Source organism: Triturus cristatus, chromosome 9, assembly GCF_964204655.1.
Source record: "Triturus cristatus chromosome 9, aTriCri1.1, whole genome shotgun sequence".
Classification (NCBI taxonomy): Eukaryota; Metazoa; Chordata; class Amphibia; order Caudata; family Salamandridae; genus Triturus; species Triturus cristatus.
Window position 1 is genome coordinate 841,762,145 of NC_140592.1, and position 20,316 is coordinate 841,782,460.

The window sequence follows — 20,316 nt, forward strand, 5'->3', positions numbered from 1 at the left end:
CTTTTTCTTCCACATGCCAAGTGTTAGCCTTACCTTAACCCTTCACAACTAACTGCTGAATTTTAGAGGAACTTCGGTCTCTCTGGGTTAATCTTTTATTTGTTATCAAAGGTAACAGCTATACAAACATTCAGCATAATTTTTAAAATGCACTGATACCTCCCAAACCTACATTGCCCTCTTACCGTCTTTGACTGTATGAAGCAGGAAGACTTAAATGTAACCCCCCCCCCCCCCCCCAAACACCCCACCCTACCTCCCCCGTTAAGTTGTGGCCGCCACTGATCCCACTCGTTACCCAGGGCAGAAGGGTACTGACTTCTTCTGCTTGAAATCTACAATCAAACAAACCAAACCGCACTGCCTGAAAATGATTTCTTAAATAAAGCGTCACGTCTTGATATAAAACAGAGGGGAATAGGTCACCTCCTCACTACCGAGCAGACACAGTGTGCAGAAATAGGGGCAATTATATATGACTAGTCGATAAATAATTTTCCATTTTATTAGGATATAGATCCTTAATTTATTGTGCAAATAGATAATACGCAATTATATCAATATACATAAATTGATCATAAATAGTCAAAATAGCAACAAAACACATATATGTATAAAAAATTACAAAAACACCTCCCAACCAGACGTGTAAACCATAAATATTATACACCATAACCCCACATCGTCATAAATTCTTTTCGGCACCGCACTTATCCATTCACTCATTCAAACGCATAAACGGGACAAAGACAAGATTGGTCAACTCCACTAGAACTCAATAATCATAAGACCATAAATAGTCAGACATATAACAAAAGAGATTATGTATACAAACTATTTCCTTATACACTGCTGTAAAAATATCAGCAATTACTATTGTTATATCTTTTAGATTGTTTTGTACATTTTTAAAACACTTTTACAAATAAAAACAGCAACATTTAATGCATTCAATCTTGTAGGAAGGTTGCACCAGTCGTGTTGGGAAAATGGACTGACGTCAGATTCTTCTACAGTTTTTGGTATTCACAGCTATCAAACTACTACCAGAACTACTACAAGTATTGCTGTTGCAGAGTACTGCTTCAAGGCTTGCCTGCAGTAAAAAACAAAAACAATCCCCCGGTAAAGAAAGCGGCTGTGGAGGAATTGCCATTTTAATCTAATCTCCATGGCTGTAGAGTGTATTGCCTACCAAAACCAATAGCATTGTTGATCACCATAAACATCATTGCATCCTGAAATTTGCAACGTACCCCCATGAGGCTCTGCATCTGATCTATAGACAAATCTGTTGCAGGTTCATATCCAAGCAACCATTCGTGCCATAGCTGTGCTTTATAACTGAATTCTATCTTCGCACAAGTGACTAAATTGTATATATGTAGATACATAGATACATAGAGTGTAATTTGCCATTTATTATCATTTTTGAGTGTAGGGAGGGCCCATGACTAGTAAGAGGTGAAGCTTCGAGTAGGGCATGATGTCCCTCCTCAGCAACGGGAATAAATAAAATATAACTTTTGCATATATTGTTTGTCATAGCATTTATTAATGTGTATTTTTTTTAATGAAAGGTGTTTAACCAAAACTAGGACATAAGGGGAAACATTTATGCTGCAATGTAAAGTCACAGTGAAGAGGCTTTGTGACAATTGGGAGAGTTGTTTCCATGTATAAAGTGATTGTTACCTGCGGGCTGAGAGGCAATGCATAGTGTTTTTTTCCTGGCCCTTTTATGGTGCCAAGTATGGTAATAAACTGCGATTTGACTTTTGATCTGTAGTATTATCTGTGAATGGCTGTTAATTAGTACAGTTGATTTAGATAGACTTAATTGGCCAGATTTATAATTTCCTGTCAAGACATAAACTGTTTTATTTAAAGCAGATGGCTACTGCGTCCATAGAATGCTGACAGCCAAGATGTTTTCCCTTTCCTTGGAGATAAAACCAGGCTATTTCTGGTTTCCTCTTATATTGAATGTAGTGACATTGGAGCCCTTTATCATTGCTGTCTTATCAAGTGCAAGGACGAGAAGGATTACTCTGTGGGAAAGCAATGTAAATGACTATCCTACGTAAATGAAACCTGTACTACCCTCAACTGAAACTAACTGATAACATTCAAAATACAATGAAATTCTGTCCATTTGAGAGGCCTTCTCATAAGCTTTAGATTGCAGAGAGGTTAAGAGGTAATGTTGAGCTTTACCACTTAATTGATATCTATCATGAGTGTTTTGATAACTCATTAGATCTTAAAGCAACACAGAGATGAAGCATATTTTGGTTTACATTCAGTAGATCCCCTAAATGAGGTGTGTCTGTTTCACCTGAATCGTCTCACAGAGATTAAATATCTTGTGCAAAGAAAACATCTCCCAAACGTCAAATCTGGCCTTCAGATTGTTCTCTAACCACAGTTTGATATTTCTTGTGACGTTCATGCAAGTGCTGGGCAAGGGGCTGTTGGATAGTGGAGTGGAGAACAGGAATGTGACATTTCTTTTAAAATCTACTTATGTGAGTTTGACTGACTGGTATTTACTTTCCCTCTTTTAAACTTAAACTTGCTGGAACAAGCCATGTTTTTGAACAAATGAAAGACTGACAGTGCTATTTTTCTATATTGTGGACTCGTTTCCATCCAAATACAAAATTGAATGCATCCATTGGTATATTTTTGCTCTCTGATGAAATGACCTAAAGATTCTTAGAGCCTCCTTTGTGACTAGCCCTAGAACAGAATGAGGATTCTCAATCATAACAACTGCTATCACCTCCTTTCTTTATGCTCAATTACTAAAAGGATTGGAAACTATACCCTTGCTAGAGGGAATTGTGTGAACCAATTACTATTTACACATTGTAAATAACCATCTGCCCATAAACCGCTAAATGTTCAAACAGTTCTCTGGACACATTGGCTTCATATATTTACTCTTAATAGAGCACGACATTTCATGACCTTATAGTGTGTATGAACTTTTTCACACCTTTTTACAGTGGAAATGGAATCATTGAGTGAGTAAATAAGGACTTTAACCTAGTGATAACATGAGTATTAAGCTTAACCTCCCCAACAAACAAAATCCAAAAACACTATAAAAATATATAAAACGTTAGATCCCTAGATACTAAAATGCATAAGTTATATTAGTTAAAAACGTGACCTCAACACACATCCAACAACACTTATAGGACAAAATGCGAAATGGCAAACAGACTGCAGTAGAACAAACTTGAACACTTACTGACAAAAAACTAAAAGCAAAGTGTGGGCAATTATATTCAACTAATCAAATATATCATCTTTTAAATAAAGTGACGCAGAATACAGTGCTAACAGAGCATGTTGCCAAAGGTTAAAGGGTACAGAGAAAACTTTGTGATCCATGTGTGATTCTGGTTATAACCTACGCTTTATTGGGCATCTGTAGTCAATAACTGCAAAGGAAATGCTGTGATTTATGTAATCTCTGCCTTGAAAAATATTTGTTGCAGCATTTTTGTTTTGCAAACATTTTAATTCAATTATTAATTGCTTACTCCATTGCACTTTCCATCCTCAGAGGATTTCATATGGGTAACTGGAAGTTGCGGCCATGTCCAAGATTTCATTCAAACATTGGTGAGGTACGCACTGAACTTTCTGGTGATGCCTTGAAATTACTTGAAAATTGCATTGCACCAAACTGATGGCTTTCTACATTAAAATAATTTGGAAAAGTAATTTGTATCAATACAGGAAAATTATTTTCATACTATTTGCTTCCTTTAGCATTTCCCAATAAACATAGTTTAAACCACCTGAGTTGTAGTTACAAATGGTAAAGAATCAAGCATGGGTCATTACCACCTCTTTAGGTACCTTCTTTGAAAAAAAATTGAGCTTATCTTTTCAGGAACTAAGCAACATACTGGTTCTGTAATTCAGAGATGCAGACTGTTTTTTCAACTAGGACTTAATAATTGCAAATATTGATGTCTGTTCTTTTGTCTGTGTAGTTCTACTGCTCTGAACAATACTTGTGTACGGCTTCATTACCATCATTATGCTAAAAATGCAGTGCATCGGTTTAATGAACTGATCTATGAATGAAAAGAGAAATTGACTTTGTTTACCTGTTACAGAATATATATGCAAGCGCTAACAAATGTTCATGTTTGGAAATTCCATTTAATTAAATTTAAATCTGTATTCCCCACCTAAATCTGTGTTTCTGAACCACAATGTCTACATTGTGCAATATTGTATTTTATTCATGTGTAGTATGTGCATGCTATCTCTAAATGTAATTCTAAGTAACAATGCTTCATATTATTTTTATCAAGCTAATGATGGAAACTGGCCTACTCTCAAACAAGGCACTACCATTGCAAAAACGCCTCAACTGTCAAGTGCAGATTGGAAGGAATCCAGTATGGATACTGGTTTAAAACAAGGACCCATCTCAAGTCAACCCGTATCAATTAATGAGAAGTTGGTAAGATTTCTGCGGATCGCTTTAAAATATCATTTTTATAAAGCCATAAGCCTTTGATTTATTTTTAATATTTTATTTTAGACATTATACATTACATTAAGACTTGTTGATGCTATTTACAGGTGTAAGCTATTGAAATAAATGTACACCTTCAGTTTTTTAACCTTAGAAACCACCTTACCATTTTAATTTGGTCTGATTGATTTATAAAAATATCCTATTAACATTTCACCTTGTTAACATTTTGCTATCCTTTTTTTCTCTTTAACTGGATGATATCGAACTACATATGCTTTTTAGCCTACGGTTCTGTGAGCCTTTTCTCTTTGTTTTGAGCTTTTTGACAAATTGCCCCTTTATATCTCAGTGGAGTTTTAATCACCAGGCCTTGAATATATTGAATTGATTGCAAACTTTCAGTCCGTTTCTCTTCAAAGAGCGAGCAGACCACGTATTTGCTTTGGATGAGTGCAAGCTCACCTGTACTCCTATTAAAAGGTCAATATACTTTACAGATTAGTAAAGTCAGCAAGATACTTTCTAAATGACAATTTGCTGACCAGAAGTTGATGACAACATCCAAAATGTGCCAAATTAATGGATTGTTCTGATTGGAGACCTTTCTGTAACTGACATATACAAAGCCATATTGCTTTTGAGACAAGTTCTTAAATTGTTTTTGAATACACAATTTGCAATCACCACTACAGTGACACTGAAGCTTTTAATGACTCAATCAGCCTGTCTTGCAGTCACCTTTCAAGGTAGAGCCATGTGAGTTATCTTTACAAAACTAATATTCCAGCTATGCGGATGGAGCACTTCATGCGCTCCTCATGTGCTTCGACCATGTGGACATCGAAAGAGCCTAGTTTTCTCTTACTGGAGTCCTTACATGTCTGAGAGAACATTGCACTTCATTTTGAATGTGCAAAACTACTGCAGTTGAATTAGACAAAAGTGCGCCTTAAATTGGTACTTTTTAATTATTTTCACTGGGCTTGTTGAGTAAATGTGTTTGTTTGATAATGGCCAGTAGCAATCATTTAACTTTTTAAAATACAGGAAGAATAGTCTACAATATTTTACGTCAATGAGAGTTGTTAAAGTAAAATAAGTTCAAAGGTAATGAGTCATAATAAATATATATATAGACTGTGTCTCTACCAGATGATATGTTACCGAAGGTAAGTAACTTGTTCTGTTGTTTGTTTAAAAGACTGGAGCTGTCACCTTTAGTAACCCACCCTTGTTGTCAGACAATGCAGTCTGTGATACTGGGTTCACTATTGATTTTTTGGCTACATTACACTTCAGATGGGGTGGTGAAACCACTAGAACATAGTGTGCAGGAATCCACCTGCCCGGGCTTCAGTGTTACTGACCGCTTCCAATTAGACCAAAGCAATATCCTCCTACGTTAGCAAGCGGACAAAGTGCCTGGACCCATGTGTCACAAACATTTAGTAATTCAGTAGTCTCTCCCTGCAGCATGCCAGTGCTAAGGACCTCATGGGCAGCTTCCATCTCCACTTCTAGTCAAGCTGGACTACAAACTTTTTTTTCTCGAGACTCCCTTCCAGGATGAGTGGTGGTTCATGTTCAACTTGGGCAAAGAAGTTGGGAAGAGAAATGACAGCTGTCCAGAGACTTCATCAGTGTACCACCAGGATCATAATTAGGGCTCCCAGTTTTCAGTTTTTATAAATTTTTACAGATAAATACAGACAGAAAACCTGTATTTATTTTTTATAAAAGCTGAAAACATATAATTTGGCTTCTTTTGAGTGACCCTCCATGCTGGGATTAATGACTTTCAATCCAATAGCTGTACATATTGGCAGCATGGGGAGCTACAAAGCTTAATGACATTTATTCATGTCTGCATATCTCAACATGTATTTGTGCTATTATGTTCATTTTTATGTGGGTTTATTATTTTAGAATTTCTATCTATGTAATGTGCTAAAACCTGACAGGCATCAAAGTATGAGTGCACGTTTGTCCGTTAAATAAATCCTGAAATATACGAGTTATCACCTCATCTGTTCACAAAACACAAAATAAATGTGTATAAATACCAATCAGATGGCCAAAAAATAAATATGGGTAAATACAGACGGAATTGTTAAAAAAAAAATGCGATGAAACTGGAATCCTAATCTGTGGTCTAGACAGGAGCATCATTAATGGCACATACCTTCAGTCATGAAGCTAAAGGCCCAGGAAAAAGTAATTGTTCTTTGATGGGAAGACCATGTATGAACCCAAGATGAATGAGATCTATAGCTGTAGAAGATGAACACAATCATGGCCATATTGCTCATAAATAACCAATCATTACTTACCAGATCTTCACTTTTCCAGCTAGCTAGCCAGAGCCTTCCAGTCTTTCAAGTGTAGGGTTTCATGATTGACATGAGAGTACTTGGATTTTCACCTCGAGCACACTAGAGATTAATTTAGTAAAATTATTAATCTCATCCCCCACATGCCTCGCATCCATCCTGAACATATGAAAGTAAAAGATGACAAGCACCCAGGGGGAATAGGTAACAATGCATAGAAGGTCAGAAGTCATCACAACAAAAGACCTGTTTCTGGATCTTTTGAAGTTTCTTTGACCTGATCCACAGTCATAGGATGTACTAACGTAGCCATATTGAAAGAATAGCTCTATACCCAATGGGTTGTGTCCAGTTTCTTTCACTGGAAAATCCCAGATCTTTTGTCAGTCATTATCACTGGAAAGTCTTGATATCAGAGCTTTTTCTGTCATTGAAAGGTCATTAATGTGTTTGCCTCCATGTTTATCTAGTGCCCCTGCCTGTGGGGCATTCAGAATCAGCTTCTTACTTGATTCCCCTCATGTTCAAAGCTTAAAAAAGCATAAAAAGTAAAAAAGGCTGCACGATTCACCATATGTCCCCTAAATACACGTTGAATTTGGAAGCTCATGTGGACTTGCATATGTTTGTTGGTTTTTTAGATTTTTGCACATTGTTAAAAGTTTGTTTAAAAACCTCGAGTGCAACTGTAAGCCATTATTTAAGTGCGTTTTAAATGGAGAGGGAATGTTAAAGATGTGCTAATACTGCTTTTTTAGTCCATACCTGAGGTCCATACATTTGTGTGTTCTGGTGATGTGTTATTGTCTTTGTTAGCAGGATGAACCAGCACACAGCCGTTTCAAGGCATGGGCAAAGTGGGCTCTGGCCCAGGGCTCCAGCCTTGCTAGGGGTTCTGCAGAGAGTATTGTCCTGATGACCTTTAATCATTCTTAAAAATATTGTTTTAAATAAAGTTTTAATTAATTCGTTTTAATGTGTATGGTGCGTGAAAGGATTTCAGACATTTTGCCGAGAAATGTTTTGTTTGATTCATGCAACAGCCATAAAAAATTTTTTTTAGATCAAAAGAGGACCTCACATATGAGATATGGGAGCATGTCACAGAGATTATGTGCAGTAATATTAGTGAGCTGCTGTTGTGTTGTAATATTGGAAACCCACGTCAGTATCCCTGAACATTCGATGTAAACATATTTATAATTCGGATGAGTGTGCTTGTGCACTGTCAGTGACCTGATTGAAAAACAGAGGAGGGACCCTGAATCTAAGAAATAACTACAATTGGGGAACAACCCGCCAGGGCGAGAACAAGAGGAAAAAAACATGAAAAAGGGGGTGTTCCCTTAAATGACAAGGAAAAAAGTTTAACTATCAAAAACAGTATACCCACACACCACAACAAGAATAAATTTATTCAAAACAGTTTTTAATTTTCATTTTTATATATATATATATATAGATATCAACATGATTTTTTATAATAGAGTAATTCCATTTGAACAATACAAAACATTTAGGAAGAATATACATAATCAAAAACATGCAAAAACAGTCTGAAACCTAGGACACGCAGTGACACTTCAAAAAAAGACACCAATTAGATCCACTCATACATCCAAACATCCCTTTTATACAGTCAAATTCATACACAAACATTCACGTCCATATCACTATACATAAGGACAAGAAAAGCGCCGACGCGCGTTTCGTACAAGTGCCAAATAGAGGCTTCCTTCATCAGGGCGCACTTGAGATATTACACAGGCAGACAAAATAATGTCTGTGATACGGTCCTGAGAAGCGGTCCTAGTAGCAGCAAGGCTGTGGGTGGGTATTCTAGATACCCTACAATCACGGGGCCCCTTTAAGTATGTAAAAGGTCAGCAGATTGTAAAAACATGAATACGTGGATAGAAATCCCAGGATTCCACCGGTCAAGATTTCGCACTTTTAGATAGGCCCACAGGGGATCCAGGCGTAAGAGGGAACCAGGTTTAACCTCCAGCAAAAAGGTTTTGTCGATAAGCTTATCGACAAAACCTTTTTGCTGGAGGTTGAAGGAGTCCCGCGTTCTCTTCTATCTAGGACACCATTTATACTTGGGCCGCTTCAGGCCCCCTATTCCCCGGGTCTGAAGTTTTTCAATATCATGATGTCTACCGTCTTCGTCTCACCGCAATTAAAGGATTGCTAATTTCTTTTGCATTGAGGTCGTTTTTCATTGTTGGCTCCGGTACTACCTCCTGTATTTTATCAGCGTTTATCTTTCCTTTTGAGATACCTGGAATGTTTTCGTTGATTTGCTTTTAAACCTGGTTCCCTCTTACGCCTGGATCCCCTGTGGGCCTATCTAAAAGTGCGAAATCTTGACCGGTGGAATCCTGGGATTTCTATCCACGTATTCATGTTTTTACAATCTGCTGACCTTTTACATACTTAAAGGGGCCCCGTGATTGTAGGGTATCTAGAATACCCACCCACAGCCTTGCTGCTACCAGGACCGCTTCTCAGGACCGTATCACAGACATTATTTTGTCTGCCTGTGTAATATCTCAAGTGCGCCCTGATGAAGGAAGCCTCTATTTGGCACTTGTCCGAAACGCGCGTCGGCGCTTTTCTTGTCCTTATGTATAGTGATATGGACGTGAATGTTTGTGTATGAATTTGACTGTATAAAAGGGATGTTTGGATGTATGAGTGGATCTAATTGGTGTCTTTTTTTGAAGTGTCACTGCGTGTCCTAGGTTTCAGACTGTTTTTGCATGTTTTTGATTATGTATATTCTTCCTAAATGTTTTGTATTGTTCAAATGGAATTACTCTATTTATTATAAAAAATCATGTTGATATCTATATATATATATATATATATATATATATATATATATATATATATATATATATATATATATATATATATATATATATATATAAAATGAAAATTAAAAACTGTTTTGAATAAATTTATTCTTGTTGTGGTGTGTGGGTATACTGTTTTTGATAGTTAAACTTTTTTCCTTGTCATTTAAGGGAACACCCCCTTTTTCATGTTTTTTTTCCTTTGTCAGTGACCTGACCCAAGACGGCATGAAAGAGCTGAAACTGGATCATGAATTCAAAGCTGTTCCGGACAGGGTCCCTCAAAATATGCTTGGCTCAGGGTCCCCAAAATCCTTAAGATGTCCATACCAGCACAACTACTCAGTTTTCAGTTGGGAGCATCTTATGGTTTCAAAAACCAAAAATTGCCCATTTCGCTTGACAGTCCTGTATCTTCCAAATCCCCTGCATGCACCATCTGATAAACAGACTCATCCCCATTATTGAACAAATACACATTTCTTGAAATAGTAGATGTGTGGTAGTGTTGCAAGTTCAACATTACCACTATTTTTGATAAAGAATTGTACATGAAAATATCTGAATTGAAAATTTTGACTTAATTTCTTTGTCCTTTTCCAGGGCTCTGAAATAGGGAAAATGTCACCTCCCATAACTAAGCAACTGTCACACAATTATGGAACGTATCCAAGCTCTATTGCTCTGGGAGCAGGTTCTACAAACTCACTGGAGAGAAGAAAGGATGGCAGCCTGCCCAGACCAGGATCTACACTACCAAACCGACAAAGACCTCTTCCTCTACCGCCGCCCAGCAACACGAATCAACCAGGCACTTCTCAGCAAATACAGCAGCGAATATCTGTACCGCCAAGTCCTACTTATCATTCTTCTTCCTCCCCCTTCTTCCCGAGTGGAGATCCTAGACCAGAGCTTCCTATAACTGTGGCAATCCGACCTTTTCTGGCTGATAAAGAATCCAGGCCACAGTCTCCCAGGAAAGGCCCTCAGACTGTGAACTCAAGTTCCATTTATTCCATGTACCTTCAGCAGTCAGCGCCACCAAAGAGCTATCAACAATCTGTGTACAATTCACTAAACAAATCTGTCAAAGCAGGTAGTGTTTATTATATTTTCATTTATACATAGAGCAAACTGAAACTATTCCTTAGATTGGTGTCTTTAAAAAAAACTCTGCAGAAATTAGGTCATTGTGTTACTAAACGATAGAGGTTTGATAAGAGTGGTGTTTTGATATATGAAAATAGTGTGGGGCTTGACACATTTTTTTGTAAACAAATTTTATTCGTCAAAGACACATTAAGCGACGATCTGTGGCCCAGAGACTTCAACCATAGCAAGATACAACATACCAGCTTTGACATTTTCCTTATGAAATATCGTATAAAGACTACAAAGGAGACATGCAGAACCAAGGCAGTCCCCTCCCTTAAAAAAACATAACACCACCCCCCACCCCACTCCCCCACCCATCGCACTGCCCATCTAGGCAAAGCAGCTGATCTATACACGACTACTATTCTGTTCTCTCCATGACCCATAACCCCCAGACCCGGCTGCGCCTGGTACTCCAGTGTGCCATGCCCCTTTAAAGCTGGAGGGAGATGGTCCACCACCCATCCAATTATTCCTCTAATATGGGCTCTAATTCCAGTCCCCTGTAGTCCGCCCAGCGCTTCCATATTTTATAATGTTTATGGGGGCAGCCCCGTGCCACATAGATGGGGGCCTCTAGTCCCATACAAAAATCGAGACCGGTCTTCCAGACAGATATTGAAGGTGCGATTGTCGCCTTCCACGCCCTCGCTATATCGCGCTTGGCAAGAGTAAAACCCAGGAGCATCAGATGGCGCTTATAGACATTGCCCCCTATATTCTCCATCACATGCAAGAGCACCAATTTGGGGGACCGTGGGAAATCCCAACCCAGCACCTCTGACAAACAGGTCAATACCCCCCGCCAGAACCTAGTTAACACAGGGCAGTCCCATACCGTGTGTAGCAGCGTCCCCTCTGCATTCAGGCAACGGAGGCAATGCGGAGAGGCCACCAGGCCCGCCTTATACAACCTAACTCTGGTGAAATAGACTCTGTGCAGATATTTAAACTGGATGAGTCGAAGGCTCACAGCGACAGCCGCCCCACGCGGCGAGGCCAGGGCCTCCGTCCAGTCCTCCTCCTCCAGCTGACCCACATCCTCCTCCCAAACCACACGGAGATGCTGCAACGACGGGGAGCAGTGAGTCACCAGGGATTGATATATTCTCGAAATCTTGTGGTCTCGTAGGTCCCCCATGAACACCTTCGCCTCAAGTGGACTAAAATCGTCCAACTACTCAAGACCCACCAGACTGGGGGAAAGAGCATGCCAGAACTGCAAGTATTTAAAGAATTGGGTACGCGGCATATGAAAGTCCTTCTGGAGCTCCTGGAAGGATTTCAGAATGGGCCCCCTCATAACGTCACCCAAGGTGGAAATCCCTATCGCATCCCAGTCCCGAAATCCGGGAGGGCCGCCAGTTGCGGCAGACCCCCGTTTCTCCATAGTGGCGTCTCCCCCGTGAGGAGATTCCACCAACCCATCTTCCGCAGCGCCTGCCTCCAAATCTGAAAGACCAGTTGCGTCACACTTGGTAGTAAACGTCGCAGCGGAGCGGAATAGAGGAGTGTATGTAGCGAATGATCCCCCATTAGGCGGCGTTCAAGGCTATATGCCGGATCCGACCTGTCGCCATACCACCATTCATTCAGGACCAGCAGGTGGGATGCCATATAGTAGGATAGAATATCTGAGGTGGCAAGTCCCCGGGGCTTGACACATTTAGAATCTCAATGACTGATTGCTTCATAGTACACAAATGGTTTGACTGCACATTATTTCAAGTATTTGCTCAGTCAGTAGCTTCTAGAGGAACGTGTTTGCCTTTGTGACTTAATCCATTGTTTAGTTACCATTCCAAAACTGAGGGTTTTTTCTTAACTCTTAAATAAGGCTAAGGTGACCTCTTCCTCTCCCCCCCCCACTCCCATTTAGGCCTCTAGCAGCCTCATGCATCAACCCAAAATCCAGTCGGTAAAATACCGATTCGGTAATAGCTCCTGGTATTAAGTAAAAAATACCCAATCCCAATGCATCAACCCAAAAGCAGAAATCGCTATTTAAGGAATCCTTAAATAGCGATTCTTTAAATAGGGATTCCTTAAATACCGATTCCTTAAATAGCGATTGCATTTAAGGAATCCCAAAGTGAGATTCCTTAAATGCAATGCATCAAAGTTAAAAAATTAGCGATTTCGCTAATAAGGGGAGCAAATTACCATGAAGATGAACTGCATGGTAATTTGCAAAAACTTTGAAAAATGCACTTTTGTGCATTTTTCAAAGTTTCATGTTGCGCACACACATGCCCTTAGAGCATGTGTGTGTGCAACATATGTGCACATATCATTTTCAGGGGTGCAACAGGGTGTCCTTTTGACACCCTGGCACCCTTGAAAGTGCTCCCGCTATTAGCGATTCGGTAATACCGAATCGCTAATACAGACTGGCTTTACATTTATTCCTATGGGCCTCCAAGCCCATAGGAATGAATGGGTAGGTATTCCTTATTACCGATTCGGTATTACCGATTCGGTAATAAGGAATATTAAGGAATCGCTATTTGAATAGCGATTCCTACATGCATAGCCTTTTGCTATTCCTTATTAGCGATTCCTTATTTTTCGCTAATAAGGAATCGCAAATGGCATTGTTGATGCATAGGCCCCTAGATGATCTACTTGCATTATGTCTTCTTTCAACACTCTGTGTGTTAGAATCTCTGAAAACCTTTAGGCAATATTCATCCACTTTGTTTTTTTTTCCAACTTCCCCCTCAATTATTCTTTCTGTTGACCTTGTGTTTCTTCACAGGGTTCTTACACAGCCGTTTTATCTTTGTTCTCACTGCAGTCCCATTACATTTTTTTTTATCAAGCCATGATCCTTTATTCAAAGTGTCGCTGTCTCTCAAAGAACAAGAGTAACCATAGCTGCTTACGTTTGTGTTTATACTGCCTTGGTCCTGGCTGCCCTATGGAGTGTTGCACGCTGCACATGGAAAAAGAATTCAAGGGCTGTGTGAGAGGTAACACTAACATAATGTTTTTTAGATACGGACAGGCTGAAGCCTTCATGTTCTGAGGACATGATTCTCCACCAACAGTCTACTCCGCCATGGTAGAATTGTGTGGATAGCCAGCTTGAAGATTGCTTCCCCTACATTTACTAGAGTTTCCTTCATACTTTCTACAGTTAAAAAGAAAAAAAACATTTAACTTCTTTGGCCAGGTTGAGGTTGTGCCAAATAACTTATGTGATGTTTCCTAAGGTTGATATTACCTTCCTTTAAGTTTTCCTCAACATTAAATATTTATTCTCAATCTCAGCCTATTCACAATAGCATGGCACTCCTCAGTGTTAATATTGGATCCCCCCATCTATGTTAAAACTTCCTTTGACATTTTTTTCATCCTGATACTAGATACATAAAGAAAAGTCATGCGGCAAGCACTGTTACAGACACATATCATTTATGCCTGTCACCCTGAGAAGGATAAAAAGACAGTAAATGTAGCAGCTAGAGAAGTCCCCAAAGACGATAGCTAGACTAAATCAGTCTCCACTGGGGAGTTAGGTAAGCATTTCCAATCACTTTGGGGCTGTTTTACGAATCGCCACAAAACTTTCTGAAAAGATTCTCTTTTTTGTCTAGTTTGTGCATGGAAAGTTTCGGGGTGATCCATCAAGCAAGGCCCAGAAAAAAGAGGGGTCTCTAAACAGAATATCCCCATGCATTTTTCATAGACTTCTTTAAGAAGCACTACCGCAAAAACTGCTGAACAGAATTACTAAATTTGTCAGAAAGCTAGATCTTGGTTTACATATTTGGCTTTTTGTGATTTGGTGTAAATTCATTCAGTAGTTTTTCAGAAAATAAAGTTCAAAATATTTGTATATCTAGACTGTTGGGTGTGAGGGACTACTGCAAGAGTCTTAAGGGAGCCGGCTCAGTGACTGTGTCCTAGGGAGCCCACCCCCGGGACACAGTAATTTCCCTGCCCCCACCAGTTCGGGCAGGGAAACATATGTTTGATCCTGTCAGGCGGGAGCATTTTTAAATCTCCTGCCAAATGGAAGCAAACACGTAAGTATTATCCCAGCTGGCGGGACATTTAAAGATGCTCCTGCCGGCTGGGAGCAGACTTGTGTTCTGAAACAGAGCACATATTGCTCTTGTCCGGAGGGAGCAAGTATGAAATAGCTGCTCCATTGGTGCAGGAGCAATGCCTGCTTCTTCAGCAGCATGCAGGGAGCTGGCTGGGGTGTGGGGGTCCTGGGGCTACCACCGCGACTCCCAATGTAGTGGTTCGTCAGTGCCCAAAGTGGGCACTGGGGCATCCACCTATAAATAATGGAGGACCTAATTTGTGCAGCCCTGTGTCCAGCTAATGGGTGTAATTGTTTACAAAATGTGCTCCTAATGCATTATAGGTATGCAAATGTGTTGAACACATTATAAATCTTTGTGTTCAGGATTAACCCTGTATGCAGATGACAGTTGACGATTTATGCCCAGTATGTTCCACAAACGTTTATTGTTTCTGGAGAAAAAGTTTCCAACAGGGCAAATAAGTATTGTAAGCAGCCTAGTGTTTTTAAACAGAAACTTTGTAGCATGTCAATTTCAACATTAACATAGAAACTGTGTGCACCTGGTACTAACCCTTGTACATGTGCTTGTTTAGCTTCAAAAGATGGTCTGTCTTGAAAGTTTTCACCACAGTATGAAGTCTGCTAGTTGTATAACCTTTGGCATCTTCAGACCTTGGGTATTTTGTTATTGAATAGTTTCTCTTTGGTTAAGTTTGGCATAGAGTGAACACTGTTCTTAGTTGATACATTTTAATACTCTGTGGTTTGGGAGTTTCACTGTCTGCAAACAGTGTGTCTCATCTATAACCACTTCAAATAAAAAAATGCATTTGAAATCTAGGAACCTTACTGTTAAGGTGCCCAGTAATGCAGCATTAAAACAGGAATCCCGGATATGGACCCAAAACCTTGCATTTAAAAGAGCTCCTGCTCTTTTCGTAAGGGATTTGGGATTCTCCCACATATCCCTCAGCCCCAATCTCAACAGTCATTGCCTAACCTCTCTGATCCACTTAACTCGTCCGGCTGCTTTGTCAAGAGTTTGTACTTCAGCCATGGCTTCTTTGACTGGGATCCAAATTTTGCTAGTCCATAGTCTAACCCAGAACACTAAAGCCTTTGGTTCTGCAATATGCTTAATGCTCTTTAGCCCAAGATCTAGCCCGGCTGGTAGTAGTTCGGTGTTAATTGGAAGATTTGGTAGGGATTTTATGAAATTATATTCTACCAGCTCTAGGCACTTTGTCTGTTCCATACCCCACAATTCAGCATCATAAAGAGCAACGCCCAAGTTTCTAGCTCGATGTATTTCAATAGCTGTGGTGATAAGGCGATAGACAGATTGAGTTTATTACAACTGCGGTGTCTACATGCTGGAGTGCAAGACAACTCTTGGATTTGGTCGGTCCATCTCAAGTTACTATTCAATCTAACCCCAGGTATTCAAAAATCTTGACTTGTTCGAGTGTGTTTGAAGCCAGCCTTAACTTCCCTTTAAAGGAACGGTGAGGGTTAAAGGCCATTAATGTAATCTTTGTGCAGTTAACCTCAGACCAAAATCGATACAAGCAGTTGCACACCTATATAATACATTCTGCATGCCCATTGGTGTTTTTGCAATCAAGAGCGTATCGTCAGCAAACAGGAGTGAGGAAATTTGTCTGCCCGCAAGTTTGGGAGGATCACTCCCACAGTCAAATAATGCATTAATTAGCCAGTTCATATATAAAGTAAATAGGGTTGGGGGTAGAACACAACCTTGGCGGACTCCCTTTTGCACATTTATCTTGTCAGTAAGTTCACCACTTTGGTTCCACCGAACCTGAACATAGGAATCTTGGTTCCATGTGCATTATGATTTGTTGCAAACCATTGAGCAGCCCTAGATCCCTCAAGAGTGGCCCATAGTTCAGTGCGATTGATAGAGTTGAATGCTTGATTGAGATCTATGAACACAATGTAGAGGTGACCCTTCCTGATAGTGACTTCCTTTCAAATAAGCAATAAAAAACGTAACACTTGGTCCAAAGTGCTTGCTCTTTCCCTTAAGCCTGCTTGCACGTGTAACAGTATGTTATTTTCCTCAATCCAAGTGTGTTAGTGTGTCATGATCAGTTAGCAAAAGTTTTTCTGTGCAGTACCTGTAAGATTAATTGGCCTATTATTGGATGGGTCCCTATTATATCCTTTCTTAAATATCGGTGTAATTTTGGCACTCTTTCAAGTACATGTAATAACTCCCCCCCCCCCCCCCCTCCCCATCCCCCCACCCCCAGAGCAATAGCGTTGAATGTTGAATGAAAGACGGATAACCATATGATGGGCTCCGATCGGTAGAGATCTCCAGGTATTCCATCTAGCACTGGTACTTTACCTTTTCCTAGGCTGCAGATTGCAGACACAGTTTCTTCTAATATAAAAGTAACTACTTCGGCTGCTTCTATTTCAGTTAGCTGATTTGGCCCAACGTTAGTAATCTCAGTGTCTGTTTCACTATCCTCCCTTGAGAACAACTAGGTAAAATGCTCTTCCCATACATGTGATTGAATAAAAAAGTCATTTTTTACCATTTGCACTGCTCCTTTGGCCAGTAAGTGCCAGAATAACTTACAATCTTTCATGCTAGATGCTTCAACTAAGGCTATAACAGTGCTGTTTCTGCTCTTCACTGCAGTAACTAATGCGGTTCTGGCCTGTTTACTATTCCCATTATACCAGGGCGTGTCTTTCCGCCTAACACAGATACTTTGAAATTGTCTACAGAAATAACTTTTAATTGCCTTGAGAAGATAGGAAAAACTAAGCATAATTCTTAAGTCATCACACCCAGAGTTACACAGGATAAGGAGAGTTAAGGAGAGTTGAGATTACCTCTGCGTATATGGCGGCTAATGACTTCTCGTCTGTTACTACATGGCACCATTTAATCCGTCTGTCATTATTTGTTGTGGTTATGGGCAAGGCCACTCTATTGATGCAGCTTGTCAGATAAGGGATATCAATTAGCCCCATAACCAGTGCATTGTGATCACTATCATGTCTGGGTATGATGGACATATTATATATATATTATACTTTATGCCACAGATCTAGATCGACCATTATATAGTTGATCCTACTTTGAGCATTCGCCCTTTTAAAGGTAAAGGATGCATCTGGATTAGATGGCATCCACCCATTGCAAGCATGTACTCCATAGGCTAGGGTAAAGGACAAGACTTGCTGCCCCATCTTTAAGCGTCTCTTAAGTGGAGGTATCTGCAATTTTTAGGTCTCGCCTGACCCAGCGCATGCGCTGGTCTGGCGAGACTTTTTGAGAGGGCTCCAAAAAGTGCTACCAGGCCAGCCTAGAGCTACAGTGCATATGCGCGGGGGCGCGCACCGCGATTACTTTCACTTTTGCGGCCGCTTTGATGTTTGATCGCGATCACTTTCGCAGCCGTGCGGCCTCTTGGCATAGCCAATAGGTCTCGCTTTTGGGACCTTATAAGTATTTAGTTATGCAACTGTTGCATGGCTACTTATAAGGTCCCAAAGGCGAGACCTATTGGCTATGCCAATGCTTGTTTTAATGGCTCTTGCTAACTCATCCTCTTGAACGAGGTCCTGGACATAAACCACTGGCTCATAGGTTACATTTAAGACTCAAGCTACTATTAAATACTGCCCCCTCTCTGAGTTCTCTAGAAAAGTTAATCAGAGATGCTATTGTGGAAGACTCCTGATTTTGATTCTTTAAGCGATTGTATATATTAATTAACCTTAATGCAAACTCCCCTTTGAAAGATTTAAGATCAATTCCCAGCTGACTCGATGTTTATCCTGCGGACTTTGCAGGCCAAACATGTCAACCCAGATGATTAGACCTCCTGCCGGACGCCCCGCCGACGATGATCTGGTCTAAGCACTATAATTTGTGTACTCCACCCTGAAGATTGGTTCAGTCGCCCATGTTGCCTGAAACAGGCATATGTGGCATCCGTCTACTAGATTAGCCCAGTTGGAATCCGACAGTTTCGACCGTAACACAGTGATGTTCCACCAGATCACTTTTATTTGGTGTTGGAGCTTATCTCCTGTATCATCGGGCCCTCTACTATCTTCTACCCACTTTGGTTAATGCTTGGCTCAGATTGGTCTTGTCATTGGGGTAAGGTAGTTTGGGTGCTAATTGGAGTATGGGCTCTATAGGATCTAGCCCTCCTTGGGTGACATGTTGATTCTTTAGCTAGATTAACCTTTAACTTTATTTTTTTTCCAATATATATATATATATATATATATATGTGTACTGCAAATCCTGTATATATCCAAGACAATGGGCCGCCAAGTGTGCCAAAATGTCTGTGATCCAAAGGACCTGGTTCCCCAAAACGAGCATCGGAAGATTCCGAGCCCCATGGCCCCTGTCATATCCTTAGGGTGGTGCAGCCTGAACCGCCGCAAATATATCATCAAACAGTTTGCTTCAGCAAATTGAGGGCGTACTCGGGAAACAGAAGAGCATATCTTTATTCACCATCAGACGAGGAAGCACATTTTACATATCGGGTAAGTCCGCCTGACGTGTTTTGGAGAATTCCTTTATCAAAGACGTGGCTTAGAGTGGGGAAGCAGGTCCTTTGGATCACAGACATTTTGGCACACTTGGCGGCCCAGTGGGACCGTTTGTTTTGGGCTTAATCCAACATGGGTTTGAATGCAGGCTGCGGGACACTCTTCAATTCCCAGGAGACACGGGGATTTCATCTGAGAGCCCATTGGAGGGCAGCTATTTAAATGTGTATGCCGTGTAGCAACGCGACAAATCTAAGCCACTCCTTAGTCTTCTAGTGCATTACCTCTGCGTGCCGGTAAGTGGCATAATTCAGCACCACATCAGCTTTGTCCGTGCTGAAAATGACATGCTCAATGACTCAAAGGCACCCCCCCGCTTCCTGACATCAGTTCTTTTCTTTCTGCGCCATCAGCATAGATCCGAAGAGAGCTACCTTTTTTCCACTTTTTGAACAAATTTTTTGACATTTTGTCGACTCATTTTGATATTGGTCTTCTAAAGTGCCAGGGATGTCACCCAAAAAACCTGTGGGGTTTAAATCTTTTGGTTCTTGTCACAGACAGATGTCTGTAACAGACCCCCGACATGTTTGCCTTTGGTGCCTGGAGCCGGTCCACGACTCCAAGGCATTTGAAGACTATTTTGCCATGAATTCCAAGACGCTGCTTGAGTGATCACTGATCGACTCCATGACGATTGAGGTCCCGGTTGCATGGACGGTCCTGCACCCGTTCGTGTAGCTGTTCTAGTTACTCGTCATTGAGCTTGAAGGATTTGGGTAAGTCCCAGAAACAAAATCATAGCAATATTCTTCCACTTGCCAGTCCGAGTCATCGGAAGAGGCGTGGGAACGACGTCACCAC

At 40.4% G+C, this 20,316-nt stretch overlaps 1 protein-coding gene across 6 annotated transcripts in view; it reads left to right on the forward strand.

Annotated features, from left to right (window-relative positions):
- PPP1R13B (protein phosphatase 1 regulatory subunit 13B) overlaps window positions 1-20,316 on the forward strand; it is a 509,136-nt gene that overhangs the window by 344,478 nt on the left and 144,342 nt on the right. For all 6 annotated transcript variants that reach the window (XM_085626276.1, XM_085626274.1, XM_085626275.1 and 3 more), the window contains 2 exons: window positions 4,341-4,492; window positions 10,305-10,797. In XM_085626276.1, the coding sequence (XP_085482402.1) occupies window positions 4,341-4,492; window positions 10,305-10,797 (645 nt within the window). The remainder of the gene's footprint in view (window positions 1-4,340; window positions 4,493-10,304; window positions 10,798-20,316) is intronic.